Source organism: Neofelis nebulosa, chromosome 17 (genome assembly GCF_028018385.1).
Source record: "Neofelis nebulosa isolate mNeoNeb1 chromosome 17, mNeoNeb1.pri, whole genome shotgun sequence".
Classification (NCBI taxonomy): domain Eukaryota; kingdom Metazoa; phylum Chordata; class Mammalia; order Carnivora; family Felidae; genus Neofelis; species Neofelis nebulosa.
In genome coordinates this window covers 16,404,247-16,424,370 of record NC_080798.1, presented here as the reverse complement: position 1 = coordinate 16,424,370, position 20,124 = coordinate 16,404,247, and the positions used below count along the sequence as shown (strand labels likewise).

The 20,124-nt window shown below is 37.9% G+C and overlaps 2 protein-coding genes across 2 annotated transcripts in view; one reads left to right on the top strand and one right to left on the bottom strand.

The window, feature by feature from the left end:
- The window catches only part of LOC131500199 (uncharacterized), a 174,457-nt gene that overhangs the window by 136,350 nt on the left and 17,983 nt on the right, over positions 1-20,124 (bottom strand). The gene's annotated exons all lie outside the window — the stretch shown is intronic.
- LOC131500329 (zinc finger protein 345-like) lies at positions 16,784-17,994 on the top strand. Its single transcript, XM_058709477.1, is given in 2 exon segments — positions 16,784-17,267; positions 17,269-17,994. Coding segments are annotated over 2 exon segments (1,053 nt in total). The 5' UTR covers positions 16,784-16,829; the 3' UTR covers positions 17,884-17,994.

Here is a 20,124-nt window from a genome sequence, read left to right as displayed (position 1 = left end):
TTTAATTAAACTCAACACCCAATGTGGGGCTCAAGCTCACGACCCCAAGATCAAGAATCACATGCGCTTCCAACTGAGCCAGCCAGGCACCCCTCACCAATCTTGTTTTATCTAGTCCTAAGTTGTTGTTGTTGTTGTTTTCTGCAGTATTTTGAAGCCTGTCCCAGACATTACAAATAAAGTCTTCAGTACAAACAATATGTTTCAATGACAATATTCTTAAAGCTTAGTTTTTAATAATTCATCCTATTGAAACCTCTTATGTTTATAAATGCTTGTTTTACCATCATAATTGTAGAGTTATTCATAGATAAGAATATATAAGTATATACGCTTATTGGGGTTTTGTGGTAACTATTTTCTTTATCTGAATTTTAATTTCTTTAGAACTCAATATTGTATTAGTACAACATCCCAAGAATAATTAGGAGTTTTAGAAAATATACTTAGGATCACATTGTAAAGAACATGGTCATGTTGATTTAAGAATATAACAGAAAAATATAACACCTTAAAACTTTACCTAGGTAGGGGCGCCTGGGTGGCTCAGTCGGTTAAGCGTCCGACTTCAGCCCGGGTCACGATCTCGCGGTCCGTGAGTTCGAGCCCCGCGTCGGGCTCTGCGCTGATGGCTCAGAGCCTGGAGCCTGCTTCCGATTCTGTCTCCCTCTCTCTCTGCCCCTCCCCCGTTCATGCTCTGTCTCTCTCTGTCTCAAAAATAAATAAACGTTAAAAAAAAATTTTTTTTAAAAAAACAAAAAACTTTACCTAGGTAATGTAAGTATAACTGTGTAGGTCCACATAATTTGCAGTATTGTCTGAGGTTTATAAGAATCAATTTATGGGGCGCCTGGGTGGCGCAGTCGGTTAAGTGTCCGACTTCAGCCAGGTCACGATCTCGCGGTCCGTGAGTTCGAGCCCCGCGTCAGGCTCTGGGCTGATGGCTCGGAGCCTGGAGCCTGTTTCCGATTCTGTGTCTCCCTCTCTCTCTGCCCCTCCCCTGTTCATGCTCTGTCTCTCTCTGTCCCAAAAATAAATAAAAAACGTTGAAAAAAAAATTAAAAAAAAAAAAAGAATCAATTTATAAAGATGAGTTATTTCAATCACAACTAATCTAGGTATACACCCACATTTATGCATATTTATATTTATGTAATCTTCAGTTTTAGTGCATGTAGTAACTTCTCTGGTCCATAACACAAGTAAATACTTAGCGTGTTCTATTTAATGTAGGCTTTTTAAAAAATTTTATTTATTTTTTTAATTTACATCCAAATTAGGTAGCATATAGTGCAACAATGATTTCAGGAGTAGATTTAGGCTTTTTTGTTTTTTACAACAGTTCAGTCTTATAAGAACTAAAATGTTATTTTATTTATATCTGGGAGAAGAGCTTAAAGAAAATGAACTGAACTATAATTACTTGGGCAAAACATTATTAGGTAAGGCAGTGAATCAGAATCATAACTCTCATAGAGGTTATGGGTTATTTCCACAAGATATAGCAATGATCTCTGAAGGTAAGGCCTGTTGTTGTTTAGGACTCATTTGTGAAAACTAGCATTGGTGAGGGCTATTTTATGGCCTAGGAAGGCTGTCTGATGTTCTCTACAGGTACAGCATAGAGAGGTCATGAGTTTTTCATACTCTTGATGCATTTATTCATTGATTTCCTTTTATTATCAACTTGAACAAACATGCTGGGAAAAAAATTAGCTTTTTATCATATGTACTCAGATACTCTTGACAGACATTGTCACATATTTTATTTAAAAAAAAATTTGGGGGGGGCACCTGGGTGGCTCAGTCAGTTAAGCGTCCAACTTCAGCTCAGGTCATGATCTCACGGTTTGTGAGTTCGAGCCCCACGTTGGGCTCTGTGCTGACAGCTCAGAGCCTGGACTCTGCTTTGTATTCTGTGTCTCCCCCTGTCTCTACCCCTTCCCCACTTGTGTGCTCGCTCTCTCTCTCTCTCTCTCAAAAATAAATAAAATGTAAAAAAAAATTTTTTTTTAATTATTTTTGACAGAGCAAGACAGGGTGAGAGTAGGGGAGGGGCAGAGAGCGAGAGGAAGATACAGAATCTGAAACAGGCTCCAGGCTCTGAGCTGTCAGCACACAGACCAATGCAAGGCTTGAACTCGGGAATGGGGAGATCATGACCTAGGCTGAAGTCAGACACCCAACACACTGAGCCACCCAGGCACAACCTTGTCACATATTTTAAAAATTAACTTTACAAAATCTTTTATTGAAATAACACATGGTATCAGTTTAGTCCAAATTGCCTTCTTACCAAGCAACGTTTATAGACTACTTCTTTCTTTGCCATTTTTTTTTTTTTGTACTGCCACCTTGAGCATTTATTCTTAAGCAGATTAATTTTCAGAGTCAGGTTTTCTGTTCCTTTGGTTTATTAGCTTTTACCTCTTTTTCTCTCTGCCCACAAACCAATATTCTGTTCTTATTTACAATCAATTAATACTTGGTAGAAGTAAATCCTTTTTGTTTTGGGGAATACTATGTAGCATTATTCTTCTTTACTTTAAAAGTTTATAAATGCTTAGTAAAATATTTTTTTAATATGAAATTTATTGTCAAATTGGTTTCCATACAACACCCAGTGCTCATCCCAACAGGTGCCCTCCTCAATGCCCATCACCCACTTTCCCCTCCCTCCCACTCCCATCAACCCAGGAGGGAGAGTAAATGCTTAGTAAAATATTAAGAAAATGCAGACCTTAAAAAAAAAAAAAAAAAAAAAAAAGGGGCGCCTGGGTGGCGCAGTCGGTTAAGCGTCCGACTTCAGCCAGGTCACGATGTCGCGGTCTGTGAGTTCGAGCCCCGCGTCAGGCTCTGGGCTGATGGCTCGGAGCCTGGAGCCTGTTTCCGATTCTGTGTCTCCCTCTCTCTCTGCCCCTCCCCTGTTCATGCTCTGTCTCTCTCTGTCCCAAAAATAAATAAAAAACGTTGAAAAAAAAATTTTTTTTAAAAAGAAAATGCAGACCTGTAATTATATCAACTAGAGAAAACCACAGGATTGCTCTGGGTGAACTTTATTGTATCATGGATAACTACTGGTTTATAAACCTAAGTCTGGAATTTTTTAGTTTTTAGTATTTTTAGTTTCTTAGTATTCTGTTGTATGAATATTTTTCAGTTATTTAACCAAAATCCCAATGATAAATACAGACACTGTCTAAAAATTTTTGCTATTAAATATATAACTTTACCACTTCGTACATACTAAAACGGCTATACTAAAAAAGATAGGAGCAAGTGTTGGGATGTGGGGAAAAGGAACCCTCATACACTGCTGGTGGGAATGTAAAGTGGGGCAGCTATTTTGGAAGACTAACCACTCCTCAAAAAGTTAGAGTTACCATTTTACTCAGCAATTATACTCCTAGGTATAGAAGAAAATTGAACATCCACAGAAAAACTTGTACGTGACTATTCATTACAGCATTATTCACAATCACTAAAATGTAGAAACAACCCAAATGTCCATCAGCTGATGAGTGGACAAATAAAATATGGTATATCCATACAATGTAACATTATTTGTCACTAAAAAGGAGTGAAATACTCATATATACCACAATAGGGATGGCCCTTGAAAACGTATGTTAAGTGAAAGAAGCCAACACAGAAGAACATATATTGTATGATTCCATTTACATAAAATGTCCAGAACATTTGAAATGTCAAATCTATGGAGATACAAAGTAAATTAGTAGTTGCCTAAGGCTGGTGAGGTTGGGGGACAACAGGAAGTTACTGCTGAAGAATACAAGTTTCTTTTGGGGATGATGAATATGTTCTAAACTTGAGTGTGGTGATGGTTGTAAACTGTGTAAATATACTAAAAACCACTGAATAATGCACTCTAAATGAGCAAATTATATGAATTATATCTCAATAAAGCTGTTATAAAAGAGTATTATCTCTATTACTCTGTTCTTGAATAATTATTTCTTTGATTTTTAAAAATTATTTTTAATTACAAAAGGAATACATACATACATTCTTCTTTGTAAAATCAGAGATGTTACATTGGTTGATTGACTAACTGGCCATCTGTTGGCCATCTTTGGTCATCTTTAGTCACTCTTTAAAGAAGACATTTTTAGGTTATCTGCCCATTTTTTAACCAGATTGCTTGTTTTTTGGTGTTGAGTTATAGAAGTTCTTTTTAAAAATTTTTTTTTTGGGGGCGCCTGGGTGGCTCAGCCGGTTAAGCATCCGACTTCAGCTCAGGTCACGATCTCATGGTCCATGAGTTCGAGCCCCGCGTCGGGCTCTGGGCTGATGGCTCAGAGCCTGGAGCCTGCTTCCGATTCTGTGTCTCCCTCTCTCTCTGCCCCTCCCCTGTTCATGCTCTGTCTCTCTCTGTCCCAAAAATAAATAAATGTTAAAAAAAAAAATTAAAAAAAAATAAATAAAAAAAATAAAAAAATAAAAAAAATAAATAAAAAAAAAAAATTTTTTTTTTCAGGGGCGCCTGGGTGGCGCAGTCGGTTAAGCGTCCGACTTCAGCCAGGTCACGATCTCGCGGTCCGTGAGTTCGAGCCCCGCATCAGGCTCTGGGCTGACGGCTCGGAGCCTGGAGCCTGTTTCTGATTCTGTGTCTCCCTCTCTCTCTGCCCCTCCCCCGTTCATGCTCTGTCTCTCTCTGTCCCAAAAATAAATAAAAAATGTTGAAAAAAAAATTAAAAAAAATTTTTTTCAATGTTTATTTATGCTCTGTCTCTCTCTGTCCCAAAAATAAATAAAAAATGTTGAAAAAAAAATTAAAAAAATTTTTTTTTCAATGTTTATTTATTTTTGAGACAGAGAGAGACAGCATGAACAGGGGAGGGGCAGAGAGAGAGGGAGACACAGAATCTGAAACAGGCTGCAGGCTCTGAGCGGTCAGCACAGAGCCCGACGCGGGGCTCGAACCCACGGGCCGTGAGATCGTGACCTGAGCCGAAGTCGGACACCCAACCGACCAAGCCACCCAGGCGCCCCAGAAGTTCTTTATATATTTTGGATATTAACCCTTTATTGGATATATCATTTGCAAATATCTTCTCCCATGCAGTAGGTTGTGTTTTTGTTTTGTTGATGCTTTCCTTTGCCTTGCAAAAGCTTGTAGTCCTAACAATTTATTTTTGCTTTTGTTTCCTTTGCCTTAGGAGACATATCTAGAAAAATGTCACTATGGCTAATGTCAGAGAATTACTGTTTGTGCCCTCTTCTAAGATATTTATGGTTTCAGGCCTTACATTGAGGTCTGTAGTCCATTTTGAGTTTATTTTTTTATATGTTGTTATAACATGGTCCAGTTTCATTCTTTTGCATGTTGCTGTCCAGTTTTCCCAGTACCATTCATGAAGAAGAGACCATGTTTTCCTCATTGGATACTCAGATCAATTGACTATATAGCATGGGTTTATTTCTGGGCTCTCTGTTCTGTTCCACTGGTCTATGTGTCTTTTTTTGTGCCAGTACCATATTGTTTTGAGGACTACAACTTCATAGTATATCTTAAAATCTGGGGGCGCCTGGGTGGCGCAGTCGGTTAAGCGTCCGACTTCAGCCAGGTCACGATCTCGCGGTCCGTGAGTTCGAGCCCCGCGTCGGGCTCTGGGCTGATGGCTCGGAGCCTGGAGCCTGTTTCGGATTCTGTGTCTCCCTCTCTCTCTGCCCCTCTCCCGCCCGTTCATGCTCTGTCTCTCTCTGTCCCAAAAATAAATAAAAAACATTAAAAAAAAAAATCTGGAATTGTGATACCTCCAGTTTTGTTATTCTCTCTCAACATAGCTTCGGCTATTCAGGGTCTTCTGTAGTTCCATACAAATTTTAGGATTATTTGTTCTAGTTCAGCAAAAAATGCTGTTGGCATTTTGATAGGGATTGCACTAAATCTGTAGATTGCTTTGGGTAGTATAGACATTTTAGCAATATTAATTCTTCCAATCTGTAAACATGGAAGATCTTTCTATTTGTATTGTCTTCAATTTCTTTCATTAATGTTTTATAGTTTTCAGAGTACATGTCTTTCACCTCCTTGGTTAAATTTATTCCCAGACATTTTATTTATTTATTTATTTATTAAAAAAAAATTTTTTTTAACGTTTATTTATTTTTGAGACAGAGAGAGACAGAGCATGAACAGGGGAGGGGCAGAGAGAGAGGGAGACACAGAATCTGAAACAGGCTCCATGCTTTGAGCTGTCAGCACAGAGCCCGATGCGGGGCTCGAACTCACAGACAGTGAGATCATGACTTGAGCCGAAGTCAGACGTTAACCGACCAAGCCACCCAGGCATCCCTATTCCCAGACATTTTAATATGAATCAAAACCACAATGAGATTACCTCACACCTGTCAGAATGGCTAAAATTTACTACTCAGGAAACAACAGATGTTGACAAGAATGTGGAGAAGGGGGAACACTTTTGCATTGTTCGTGGGAATGCAAACTGGTACAACCACTCTGGAAAACAGTATGGATGTTCATCAAAAAATTAAAAATAGAACTACCCTGTGACCCAGCAATTGCACTACTAGGTATTTATCCAAAGGATACAAAAATGCTGATTCAAACGGGCACATGCACCCCAATGTTTATAGCAGTGCTATCAACAATAGCCAAATTATGGAAAGAGCCCAAATGTCCATCGACTGATGAGTGTATACAAAAGATGTGGTGTATATATACAATGGAATATTACTCAGCAATCAAAAAGAATGAAATCTTGCCATTTGCAACAATGTGGATGGAACTAGAGGGTATTATGCTAAGCAAAATAAGTCAGTCAGAGAAAGACAAATATCATATGATATCATTCATGTGTGGAATTTAAGAAATACAATAGATGAACATAGGGGAAAGGAAGGAAAAATAAGATAAAAACAGAGAGGGAGGCAAACCATAAGAGACTCTTAAATACAGAGAACAAACTGAGGGTTGCAGGAGGGGTGATAGGTGGGAAGATAAGCCTAATTGGGTGATGGGCATTAAGGAGGGCACTTTTTGGGATGAGCACTGGGTGTTATATGGAACTTATGAGTCATTAAATTCTACTTCTAAAGCCAATACTACACTATATGTTAACTGACTTGAATTAAAAAAGATTTATTCCCAGGTATTTTATTATTTTTGGTGCAATTATAAATGGAATTGTTTCCTTAATTTCTCTTTCTGCTGCTTCATTATTAGTATATGGAAATGCTACCGATTTCTGGGTATTAATTTTATATCCTATAACTTTACTGAATTCATTTATTGCTTCTAGTAGTTTCTTGGTGGAGTCTAGCATTGTCTATGTATAGTGTATCATCTGCAAGTAGTGACAGTTTAACTTCTTTATCAATGTGGATGCCTCTTGTTTCTTTTTCTGGTATTATTGCTGTGATTAGGACTTCCAGTATTTTGTTGAATAAAAGTGGTGAGGTGGATATCCTTGTCTTGTTCCTGATCTTAGAAGCTCTCAGATTCTCACCATTTAGTATGATGTTAGCTGTGGGTTTTTCATATATGGCATTTGTAACATTGAGGTATGTTCCCTCTAACCTACTTTGTTGAGTTTTTTTTCCTGGATGGATGTTGAATTTTGTCAAATGCCTTTGCTGCATCTATTGAGATGATCATAATGATATTTATCCTTCCTTTTATGGATGTGGTATATCACATTGATTGATTTGCAAATATTCAATCATCCTTGCATCCCCAGAATAAATCCCACTTGATCGTGGTGAATGATCCTTTTAATGTACCGTTGGATTTGGTTTGCTAATATTTTGTTGAGGATTTTTGCATTTATATTCATCAGGGATATTGGCCTGTAGTTTTTTCGTGTGTATGGTGTCTTTGTCTGGTTTTATTATTAGGGTAATGCTGGCTTCATAGAATATATTTGGAAGCATTCCCTCCTCTTCTTTTTTTGGAATATTTTGAGGAGAATAGCTATTAACTCTTCAAATGTTTGGTAGAATTCACCTGTGAATTCATCTCAGAGATATTACACTTAAAACAATTGTCCCTTTGATTTACCATAACAATCCCAATTTTTAAAAAAGTTTTTATTTAAATTCCAGTTAGTTAACATACAGTGTAATAATAGTTTCGGGTGTACAATATAGCGATTCAGCACTTCCATACTAAACCCAGTGTTCATCACAACAAGTGCACTCCTTAATCCCGGTCACTTATTTAACCCATTCCCCCCACACCTCCCCGCTGGTAACCTTCAGTTTGTTCTCTATAGTTAGGAGTCTATTTCTCAGTTTGCCCCTCTCTTTTTTTCCCCTTTGCTTGTTTTGTTTCTTAAATTCTACATATGAGTGAAATCATATGGTATTTATCTTTCTCTGACTACTTCGCTTAGCCTAATACTCTCTAACTACATCCAGGTCATTGCAAATGACAAGATTTCATTCTTTTTTGTGGCTGAATAATATTCCATAATATGTATATACAAATATATACACATATACACACACATACAAATACCACGTCTTCCTTACCCATTTATCAGTCAATGGACACTTGGACTGTTACCATAATTTGGCTATTGTAGATAATGCCATATAAACACTGGGATGCATGTATCCCTTTGAATTAGTATTTTTATATTCTTTGCATAGATATCTAGTAGTGAAGTTGCTGGATTATAGGGTAGTTTTATTTTAACTTTTTGAGGAACCTCCATACTGTTTTCCACAATGGCTGCACCAGTTTGCATTCTCACCAACAGTGCATGAGGTTCTCCTTTCTCCACATCCTCACCAACACCTGTTGTTGATTTTAGTCATTCTGACAGGTGTGAGGTGATACCTCATTGTAGTTTTGATTTATAGTTCCCTGATGATCAGTGATGATGAGCATCTTTCATGTGTCTGTTAACCATCTGTATGTCTTACTTGGAAAAATGTCTATTCATGTCTTCTGCCCATTTTTAAATTGGATTATTCATTTTTGGAGTGTTAAGTTTGATAAGTTATTTATATATTTTGTATACTAACCCTTTATCAGATATATCAGTCATTTGCAAATATCTTCTCCCATTTTGTAGGTTGCTTTTAGTTTTGTTGATTGTTTCCTTCACTGTGTAGAAGCTTTTATTTTTATGTAGTTCCAATTGTTTAATTTTTCTTTTGTTTCCCTTGGCTCAGGAAACGTATCTAGAAAGACGTTGTTATGGTTTTGGCCATAATTAATTCAAATAATTCTACTTGTCTCTCTCTTCTCCTTCTGGTATTCTAATTTTGTGCCCTCTTGACATTATCCCGTAAGTCTTGGATGATCTGTTCTGTTTTTTGTTTGTTTTGTTTTTAAATTCATTTTTCTTTTTGCATTCATTTTGGCAAGTTTATATTGACCTTTCTTCAATAGGGAAGAGGGAATCAGAATTCAGTCAAGATGCATACTTTGCATTTGGTGGTTCTATGTATTTAATCTCTTTGGATCTAGAACCATTTTTTTCCATGATAGTAAATTTTTAAGAGTACATGTCAGTTGTCTTATAGAATATTCCACATTCTGGGTTTTTCTAATTCCTCACTTATAATATTCTTTAACTTGTACCTCTGTATTCTGTACTACCTGGAAGTTAGATTTTATAGCTTGTTTGGATTCAGCTTAAACATTTGTGGTAAGAATACTTTAAAGATGATGCTGTGTATTTTTATATTGCATCACATTTTCCATCCACCCTTAGTAGAAAATAGAGGTAAATATCTTTCAGACCTTGAGGTGGGAAATGACTTCTTTTTTTTTTTTTTTTCAACTTTTTAAATTTATTTTTGGGACAGAGAGAGACAGAGCATGAACAGGGGAGGGGCAGAGAGAGAGGGAGACACAGAATCGGAAACAGGCTCCAGGCTCCGAGCCATCAGCCCAGAGCCTGACGCGGGGCTCGAACTCACAGACCGCGAAATCGTGACCTGGCTGAAGTCGGACGCTCAACCGACTGCGCCACCCAGGCGCCCTGGGAAATGACTTCTTAAATAAGATGCAAAAATACCTGACTATAGAAGAGGATAAATATAGCAAGTCGTTACTGAATTCTCAAGTATGCATGGCTTTTATATTGTTTCTATTTGCATTTTCACTTAAAAATCCTGTTTTTATAAGCTGTTTTATAATTTAATATCTAATAATATAAGAGCCCCCATTTTATTTTGTCAGAATATTATCTATGGTTGTTATATAAATACCCTTGTATATACATTTTTAATCACCTTGTCAAATATTATAAAAGTCCTTTTGGGCTTTTCATTAGAGTTAACACCAAGTTTTATATCAATTTGGCAAGAGTTGACATTTTTCCTACATTGAGCATCCCTTCCATAAATGTTGCATATCCATCCCTTTATTGGGATCTTTTATGATCATCATTAAGAATTTTAAATTTTATAGTTTTATCCATGAAAATCTTTGAACATCTCTGCTAAGAGTTATTCCTTAAAACTTGAGAACTTTTGTTAGTTATTATAAACAAAATCAGGGGCGCCTGGGTGGCGCAGCCGGTTAAGCGTCCGACTTCAGCCAGGTCACGATCTCGCGGTCCGTGAGTTCGAGCCCCGCATCAGGCTCTGGGCTGATGGCTCGGAGCCTGGAGCCTGTTTCCGATTCTGTGTCTCCCTCTCTCTGTGCCCCTCCCCCGTTCATGCTCTGTCTCTCTCTGTCCCAAAAATAAATTAAAAAACTTAAAAAAAAAATTTCTTCTAAACAAAATCATTTTCCTGTTATAATTCCTAATTGATTATTACTGACATACAATTTATTTTTCACAGCTGTTTTTTTATAATCCTTTCATCCTTGCCAAATTGGCTTATTACTTCCATTGGTTTATGGGGTTTGCAGTTTTTTTTTTTAATTTTTTTTTAACGTTTATTTATTTTTGAGACAGAGAGAGACAGAGCATGAATGGGGGAGGGTCAGAGAGAGAGAGGGAGACACAGAATCTGAAATAGGCTCCAGGCTCTGAGCTGTCAGCACAGAGCCCGATGCAGGGCTTGAACTCACGGACCGCGAGATCATGACCTGAGCCGAAGTTGGACGCTTAACCAACTGAGCCACCCAGGCGCCCCAGGGGGTTGCAGTTTTTGATACCTGATTTCCTTTGTCTTAAGAACCCAGGCTCCTTTCTTGCTGTTTTCCTATCTTAATGTATAGCTCTGATAAGGAGTCTCCTTCTTTTTTTTTTTTTCTTTTTTTTCTTTTTTTTTTTTCAACGTTTTTTTTTTTTATTTTTATTTTTGGGACAGAGAGAGACATAGCATGAATGGGGGAGGGCCAGAGAGAGAGGGAGACACAGAATCGGAAACAGGCTCCAGGCTCTGAGCCATCAGCCCAGAGCCTGACGCGGGGCTCGAACTCACGGACCGCGAGATCGTGACCTGGCTGAAGTCGGACGCTTAACCGACTGCGCCACCCAGGCGCCCCAGGAGTCTCCTTCTTTGACCAAAGTTTAGTCAGGCTCCTCTGAGCCCTCTTCTTGAGTAGACTTTATTTTTTGGCCTTCTGTCCAAGGTCTGCTGAGCCCATTTCAGCAAGAATCCTGCCAAGGCAGTTTAGCAAGAATTCCCACACTCCTGATACCTAACCAAGTTACTCTGAGTAATTTTCTATCCAGTGACTCCTTCAATCTGCCTGTTGGGTATAAATCCCCAGATGTCCCTGTTGAATTTAGAGTTGAGTTCATCGTTTCTACCCTTGGAATAGTTCAGACCCTTACTGCAGTAATCTTGAATACAGTCTTCCTTGCCTGTTTAACTTGCAATTTTCTTTTTTTTTTTTTGTTTCTTTTTTAAACGTTTTGTTTCTTTTTTAAGTCTTTTTAAAAAATTTATTTTTATTTTTATTTTTTTTAACGTTTTTATTTATTTTTGAGACCGAGAGAGACAGAGAATGAACGGGGGAGGGGCAGAGAGAGAGGGAGACACAGAATCTGAAGCAGGCTCCAGGCTCTGAGCCATCAGCCCAGAGCCCGACGTGGGGCTCGAACTCACGGACCAAGAGATTGTGACCTGAGCTGAAGTCGGATGCTTAACCAACTGAGCCACCCAGGCGCCCCTTTTTAAACATTTTTTAATATTTATTTATTTTTGAGAGAGACAGATTGTGAGGGGGGGGGGGCGGGGACGGGCAGAGAGAGAGAGAGACACAGGAATCTGAAGTAGGCTCCAGGCTCTAAGCTGTCAGCACAGAGCCTGACGGGGGCTTGAACTCATGAACTGTGAGATCATGACCTGAGCTGAAGTCAGACGTTTAACCAACTGAGCCACCCGGGTGCCCCAACGTTTATTCATTTTTGAGAGACAGAGCATGATCAGGGGAAGGGCAGGGAGAGAGGGAAACACAGAATCCGAAGCAGGCTCCAGGCTCTGAGCTGTTAGCAGAGAGTCCAATGTGGGGCACGAACCCAGGAACTGCGAGATCACGACCTGAGCCGGTCAGAAGCTTAATCAACTGAGCCACCCAGGCGCCCTACAGTTTTTCTTTGACATTCCCATCCTCAAGGTGATCTCATGATCTGAAAAGCCTACTGCCACTCCAGCAAACACATCTGCATTCTGAAAAGAGGAAGGAAGAAAGAGGTGGTAGAGGACAAGAAGTGTACATCTGTCCGTGGGGTCAGCTCTCTTCAAGTAATCCTCTCAGAAAATACCATAGAAAGTACCACACAAAACTTTTGCATATATCTCAGGGACCAGAACTTAATCACATGGACACACTCAACTGCATGGATAGTCTTTCAGCTGGGCACATTGCTGCTTCATTTAAAATCAGGATTCTGCAGGTACCTGAGTGGCTCAGTTGGTGGAGTGTCCAACTCTTGGCTTCGTCTCAAGTCATGATTCCAGGGTTGTGGGGTCAAGCCCCATGGTGGCGCAGAGGCTGCTTGGGATTTTCTCTCTCCTCCTCTCTCTGTCCTTTCCTCTCCCTCCCCCTCTCTCTCAAATAAATAAAATGAAAAAAAATTTTAAATCAGGATTCTGTTATTAAGGAACAAAAAGGAAGATGATATATTGGGTATCAAGTAGCAATCATTGCCACTGGTGGTGGGGGTGAAATTAAAGAGACCACACAGGAGTTACTGCAATTCAGATGAGAGATTAATTTTTTCAGCTTTACTGAGATATAATTGGCATATAACATTGTGTAAGTTTAAGATGTACAACATAATGATTTGCCACATGTATATACAGTGAAATGATTACAATAAAGTTAATTATCACATCACCTCACATAATTACCTTTGTGTGTGTGTGTGTGTGTGTGTGTGTGTGTGCGTGTGCATGGTGAGAACATTTAAAATTTACTCTCTCAGCAAGTTTTAAAAAATTTGTATTTATATTTGAGAGAGATAGAGACAGAGTGCGACCTGGGGAGGGGCAGACAGAGAGGGAAACAGAATCTGAAGCAGGTTCCAGGCTCTGAGCTGTCAGCACAGAGCCTGACGCGGGACTCAAACCCACAAACCACGAGGTCATGACCTCAGCTGAAGTCAGACGCTTAACCGACTGAGCCACCCAGGCGCCCCACCTCTCAGCAACTTTTAAGTATACAATATAGATTAACTATGATCACCATGCTGTACATTAGATTCCAGAACTTATTTATCTTATAACTGGAAGTTTGTACCCATAGATCAACATCTCTCCATTGCCTCCACCCTTAGCCCCTGGCAAGCACCAATCTACTCCCTGTTTCTATGAGTTTGGCTTTTTAGATTTCACATATAAATGAGATCATGAAATACTGGCCTTTCTCCATATGACTTATTTCACAGCATAATGCCCTCAAGGTTCATCCATGTTGTCACAAATGGCAGGATTTCCTTCTTTTTTATGGCTGAATTACATCCCATTGTATATGTAAACACCACATTTTCTTTATTCATTCATGTGTCAGTGGACACTTAAGTTGTTCCAGGTCTTGGCTTTTGCAACTAATGTTGCAATGAACATGGAGGTGCAAATATCTCTTCAAGATAGTGATTTCATTTCCTTTGAATACATACTCAGGAGTAGGATTGTTGGATCATATGGTAATTCAATTGTTAATCATTTGAGCAACCTCAAATTTTCCACAGTGGCTGTAACAATTTACATTCCTACCAGTAGTGTGCAAGGGTTCCCTTTTCTCCACATCCTGGTCAGCACTTGTTATTTCTTGTCAATTTGATAATAGCCATTCTATCAGTTGTGAGGTGATATCTCATTGTGGTTTTGATTTGCATTTCCCCAGTGATTAGTGATGTTGAGCATATTTTCATGGACATTTGTATGTCTTCTTTGGAAAAATGTCTGTTTAGGTCCTTTTCCCATTTCTTAATCACACTATTTTTTTTTTTTTTTTTTTGCCATTGAGTTAAATGAGTTCTTTATATGTTTTGGATATTAACCCCTTATCAGATAAATTCTTTGCAAATATTTTCTTATTTGAGAAATCATTTATGCTTCGGTTTGAGTATTGGCAGTGGATGTCAAGAAATGAGAAAAAAAAAAAGTGAAGACCTGTTTAAGAGCTAGACAAGACTTTCTGAATGTTGAAGAAGTTGATGCCAGAATAATGTTTACCTTTTGGCTTATGCCTCTCAGCCTGGCACTACTTTGATGTCTTCAAAATAATTTCCCTTGTCCACTTTTGTCATTTTTGTGAAAATATTTTTTTCCTTTATTGTAATTACTACTTATTTTTTCCAGGGACTTTACCCAAGTTATTCTCTTCTTTTCTTTTTATTACAGAAATTTTCAAATATTTGCAAAAATAATGATGTACCTATCACTGAGCTTCAAACAGTTACCATTATTTTTCTCAGTCTCGCTCTAAATTACTGTTAATTTTAGCAATTAACCTATGTTAAGCGTTACCATCATTTCACAGATATGGAAATGGTACTTACAGATTGTAAGTAATTCTTCCAGTGACATAAACCTTGTAATTAGAGAACTGAGACTTGAAATCCAGTCTCTATGATACAGTTCCTTGGATCTTCCCACCATGCCACTGTGCATTTTATTCTGTCATGCTATCTGAAGGTTGCTTTTACTTCAGACTGTCAGTGGCTGTTGCCATTGGTGAGGCTACTTGTTTCTTATCCTTGGCCAATATCGTCACATGCCAGGCAAATGGTGTTTTATATAGTATCTACTCTAGACACAAAAACTACCTCCTTGTTATCTGCTCATAGCTGACTCATTCCACCCTTTGAAATTTCCCCAGGATATTCTCCACTTTGTATTGCCATCATCTTGCCCCATCAACTAAGACCCAACATTCTTTTTATTACAGTTTCTAGCTCATTAGCCACTGAGACACCCTTTGTCCCATTGGAGGGTATCCTCTAGTTTTCCTACATCAACAAATCTATATGTTCATAATTACATGAAACTTTGGTTATATAATTTTGCCACAATGCATAAAACACCATAAAGATTCTTCTAAAATAATGACTGTGGAACTTAATTGTTTTCCCTATTAATTTCCTGATATTTTCCTATATTCCCATTCTAATTCCTTTTCCTTAATCCTCACCATTCAATAGCTATTTATTGAACACCTGTTATATGGTAGATATTGTGCTAAAAGCTAATTAAATAGTAGTGAGTTAAACAGACACGATGCTTTCCAATAGGAATCTTATAGTCTAGCATAGAAAATGAGAAAAAATAGATGAGAAAAATCGTGAAGGTTATGATTAGTCATTTGGGCACTAGAATAAGATTTGGTGTTGTCCGACACAGTTTGAGAGGGGGGATTTTTAGTGTTATTTGTAATTATATTTACACTGAGACAAGAAGGGTGAGAAGGGGCCAGCCATACAAGGACGGACAGTACCTCCAAATGGGGTGCCTGGCTGGCCCAGTTGGAACAGCATATGACTCTTGATTTCAGTGTCTTGAGTTTGAGCCCCACATGGGGTAGAGAGATCACTTAAATAAAATTTTTAAAAAATTGAAAAACAAAAACAATACCTGCTAGAGAGAACAGCAGTGGAAATCACACTAATATACAAAAGTATTTTATCTGCTCTTGGAACATAGCATAGTGAACTGGGGAAGAGCATAGTTCAGTGATATGTTAGCCAGGGCCAGATCATGACATCACCTTTGAGTTAATGGTAAGTTATTCAAGTGTTATACTAAGTACAGAGGAAAACCTTAATGATTTTCCAACTTCAGGCTACATCAGAATTACTAGAGATTTTTCTTTTCTTTTCTTTTCTTTTTTAATGTTTTTTAATTTATTTTTGAAGGAGAGGGAGAGACAGAGCATGAGCGGGGGAGGAGCAGAGAGAGAGGGAGACACAGAATCCGAAGCAGGCTCCAGGGTCCGAGCTGTCAGCACAGAGCCCGACGCGGGCTCGAACCCACAAACCATGAGATCATGACCCAAGCCGAAGTTGGACACTTAACTGACTGAGCCACCCAGGTGCCCCTAGAGATTTTTCTTAAAGCTAAGGTCTATTCCTGTAGTTTGATTCAATTGCTTTGAAGTGATACTTGTATCATTTCTGTTTTTAACAAGTTTTCCAGTAATTCTGATCTGAAGCAACATTTTAGAAACAGTTACCCTGCTTCTTTAATCACCTCTGTGTCCACACTATGCTCACCTTCCATAGTTATATTTGAGATCTTGTCAAGCCATTAATTTCTTATAGGTAATGTGTTCATATTCCTATTCAGAAATTTTGTTCTTCCAGGAACTGGAAAAAAATGCACATTTTCTTTTTCATTACTTCTCAGATATGAAATCCCAATGTGCAACAAAGGAGTTATCACCAAATGATGACAATTATAAAATAAAGTCATCTCAGTGGAAGATAATGGAAAGACTTCCAACCCATGAATTTGGATGTTCCATTTTTCAAGATGATTGGAAGTATAATCACCATTTTCAGACAGAACAGGGAAATAAAGAAGAATATCTTAAACCTGTGACAGTCACCCATGAAAATATGCAAAGTCTCAGTCAACAAACATCCTATAGTCTACATCAGATATATCATACTAGGCAAAAACCCTATGAATGCAGAGAATGTGGGAAAGTCTTCAATTACCACTCACTGCTAATTCACCATGGGAGAAGACATACTAAAGAAAAATGCTATGAATGTAAGCATTGTGGAAAGGCTTTTAACAGTTGCTCAAAACTTACTGGACATCAGAGAATTCATAATGGAGACAAACTCTATGAATGTAATGAGTGTAGGAAAGCTTTCCACCACCCCTCAAATCTCATTCGACATCAGAGAATTCATACTTGGAGAAAGACCCTATGAATGTAAGGAATGTGGAAAGGCTTTTAGTCGTGGCTCACACCTTACTCTACACCAGAGAATTCATACTGGAGAGAAACCCTATGAATGCAAAGAATGTAGAAAAGCTTTCAGTTACCACTCATCCCTCATTCGACATAAAAAAACACATACTAAAGAAAAACACTATGAATGTAAAGAATGTGGGAAGGCTTTTAGCAACACTTCAATTCTTAAGGGACATCAGAGAATTCACACTGGAGAAAGACCCTATGAATGTAACAATTGTAATAAAGCCTTCCGTTACCACTCAAATCTTATCGGACATCAGAAAATTCATTTAAGAGCAAAACTCTTTGAATGTAAGGAATGTGGACAGTCCTTTAGTCATAACAGGGAACTCGCACACCATCAACGAATTCATACTGGTGAAAAACTTTATGAATGTAAGGAATGTGGCAAATCTTTTGTTCAAGGATCACAACTTATTCATCATCAGATAATTCATACTGGTGAGAAACCCTATGAATGTAAAGAATGTGGGAAAGCCTTTATCTGTGGTTCATGTCTTATTCGACATGAGAAAATTCATATTGGAGAAAGAAAATCTCTAGTACTGTAATGAATGTAGTATTTTGCTTCTAAGTAAACTCTTATGGGACATCAGAGAATTACCAGATGAGAACTCTGTGAATATAGCAAGTATAGGAAGGCATCAGAGAATTCATTCAGGAGAAAGTCCACATGAATATAATATGTAATAAATTTTTATTTATCTTAATTCTTATTTATCATGTCAGTGATTTATATTAGCATGAAATTATACTCATGTAAATAATGAGGAAAAACTTAGTTTAAGTTTATACTTTATTCTATAAAGAGTCTTTATAATGAATGTAACAAATGTAGGAAACAGTTACCAGGATTTTACTTAACATTAGGGCATTATAAAAACATTCTTTGATATAAAAAATATAGGAAAGTCATCAGTAACCACTTATCTTTTATTGAACATCAAAAGAAAAACTCTGACAGAAAGGCAATAAGATGATAAATCAAATAAAAAAGTTGATCTAAAACAAAATAGTACACTATCAACTTGGTAATTTAAGGAAGAAACTAAAAGTAAACAATACAGAATTTTTAGTAATGAATGGTATTGAGAGTAGTACATATCAAAAGCTGTGTAATGTGATCCAAATCTGTACTGATAGGAAAATGTATATCCTTTGATACATGGATATAATTTAATAAACAGAAAAACAAACTATGCATAAAACAAGGTAGAAAGCAAATAAAATAACTTTCAAAACAAGAAGATAAGAATAAAAAATAGAGATTAAATCAAGTCAAGTTTAGATTTAGTCCAAATCCAGAAGTGTTCTTTCTAGAGGTCAGAATATGGGCGTGGTCAAGAAAAAAACTAAAAACTAAAGACATTATAAATGAGGAATTTTATTTAACTCTATAAACTGAGATTCTTCTTAACCATTCTACTACTTTATACAAGTAAATTTGAACGTCTAGAGCAGGATTTTCACACTGCTGACATTGGGATCAGATAACTCTTTGTTATAGGGGGCTGTCCTGTATAGTGTACAGTGTTTAGTAGCCTCCCTGTCCTCTGCTAACTAGATGTCAGTATTCTCCCCTTCCCTCTAATTCTGACAAATAAGAATGTCTCCAGACATCGCCTAAAGGTCTGGAGTAGAGTGGAGGGTAAAATTACCCCCAGTCGGCAACTACTGATCTACATGAAATTAATCATTTTCTAAGAAAATAACCTAATTTTAATCAGGAAGAAGTAGAAAAGCTGAATAAAACATAACCAACAGGAAAAAGATTAAAATATTTAACAATCTAACCCCTTAAAAAGCCAGATGTTTTTAAGAACACAGAATGCCAATACTCCAAGTAATAGATAATTTACATATTATATAAATTCTTCCAGAGCCTGGGAAAAAAAATAGAATGCTTACCAACTTATATAAGAGGTCACTAAAACTTGGATAGTTAAATGGGGCAAAGAGTATGTTATAGTTTGAATTATGTCCCCCCAAATCCATGTTGAGGACCTAATCTCCAATACCTCAAAATGTGACTCTGTGTGGAGATAAGGCTATTAAAAAAGATGATTAAGTTAAAATGAGTCCCTTAGGGTGGATCCTAATCCAACCTGACTGATGTCTTTATAAAAAGAGGAAATTTAGACACACAAAGACACCAGGAATACACGTGCACAAATGAAAGACCAGGTGAAGACCTAACAAGAAGGCAGCCATCTGTAAGGCAAGGAGAGAGGCCTCGGAAGAAACCAAGCCTTGATCTCAGACTTCTAGCCTCCATAACTATGACACAATAGATTTCTGTTGTTTAAGCCACCCAGTCTGTGATACTTGTTATGGCAGCCCTAGCAAGCAAATACAGAGTACATAATTAACATTAAAAGCCAATTTGGCGGGCACCTGGGGGGCTCAGTCAGTTAAGATCAGACTCTTGATCTCAGCTCAGGTCTTGATCTCAGAGTTCTGAGTTCAAGACCCACATTGGGCTCTGCACTGGGTGTGAAGCCTACTGAAAAAAAAATGTAGGGGCACCTGGGTGGGTGGCTCAGTTAGCTAAGCGTCTCTTGATCTCAGGCTTGTGGGTTCAAGCCCTGCTCTGGGTTCCACATCAGGCATAGAGCCTACATTAAAAAAAAAAAAAAAAGGCCAATGTAAAGGACTTTTTACATCTTTATTTATAAAAAGAGATGTAGGGGCATCTGGGTGGCTCAGTCAGTTAAGTGCCTGACTTTGGCTCAGGTCATGATCTAACGGTTCATGGGTTCAAGACCCTTGTAGGGCTCTGTGCTGACAGCTCA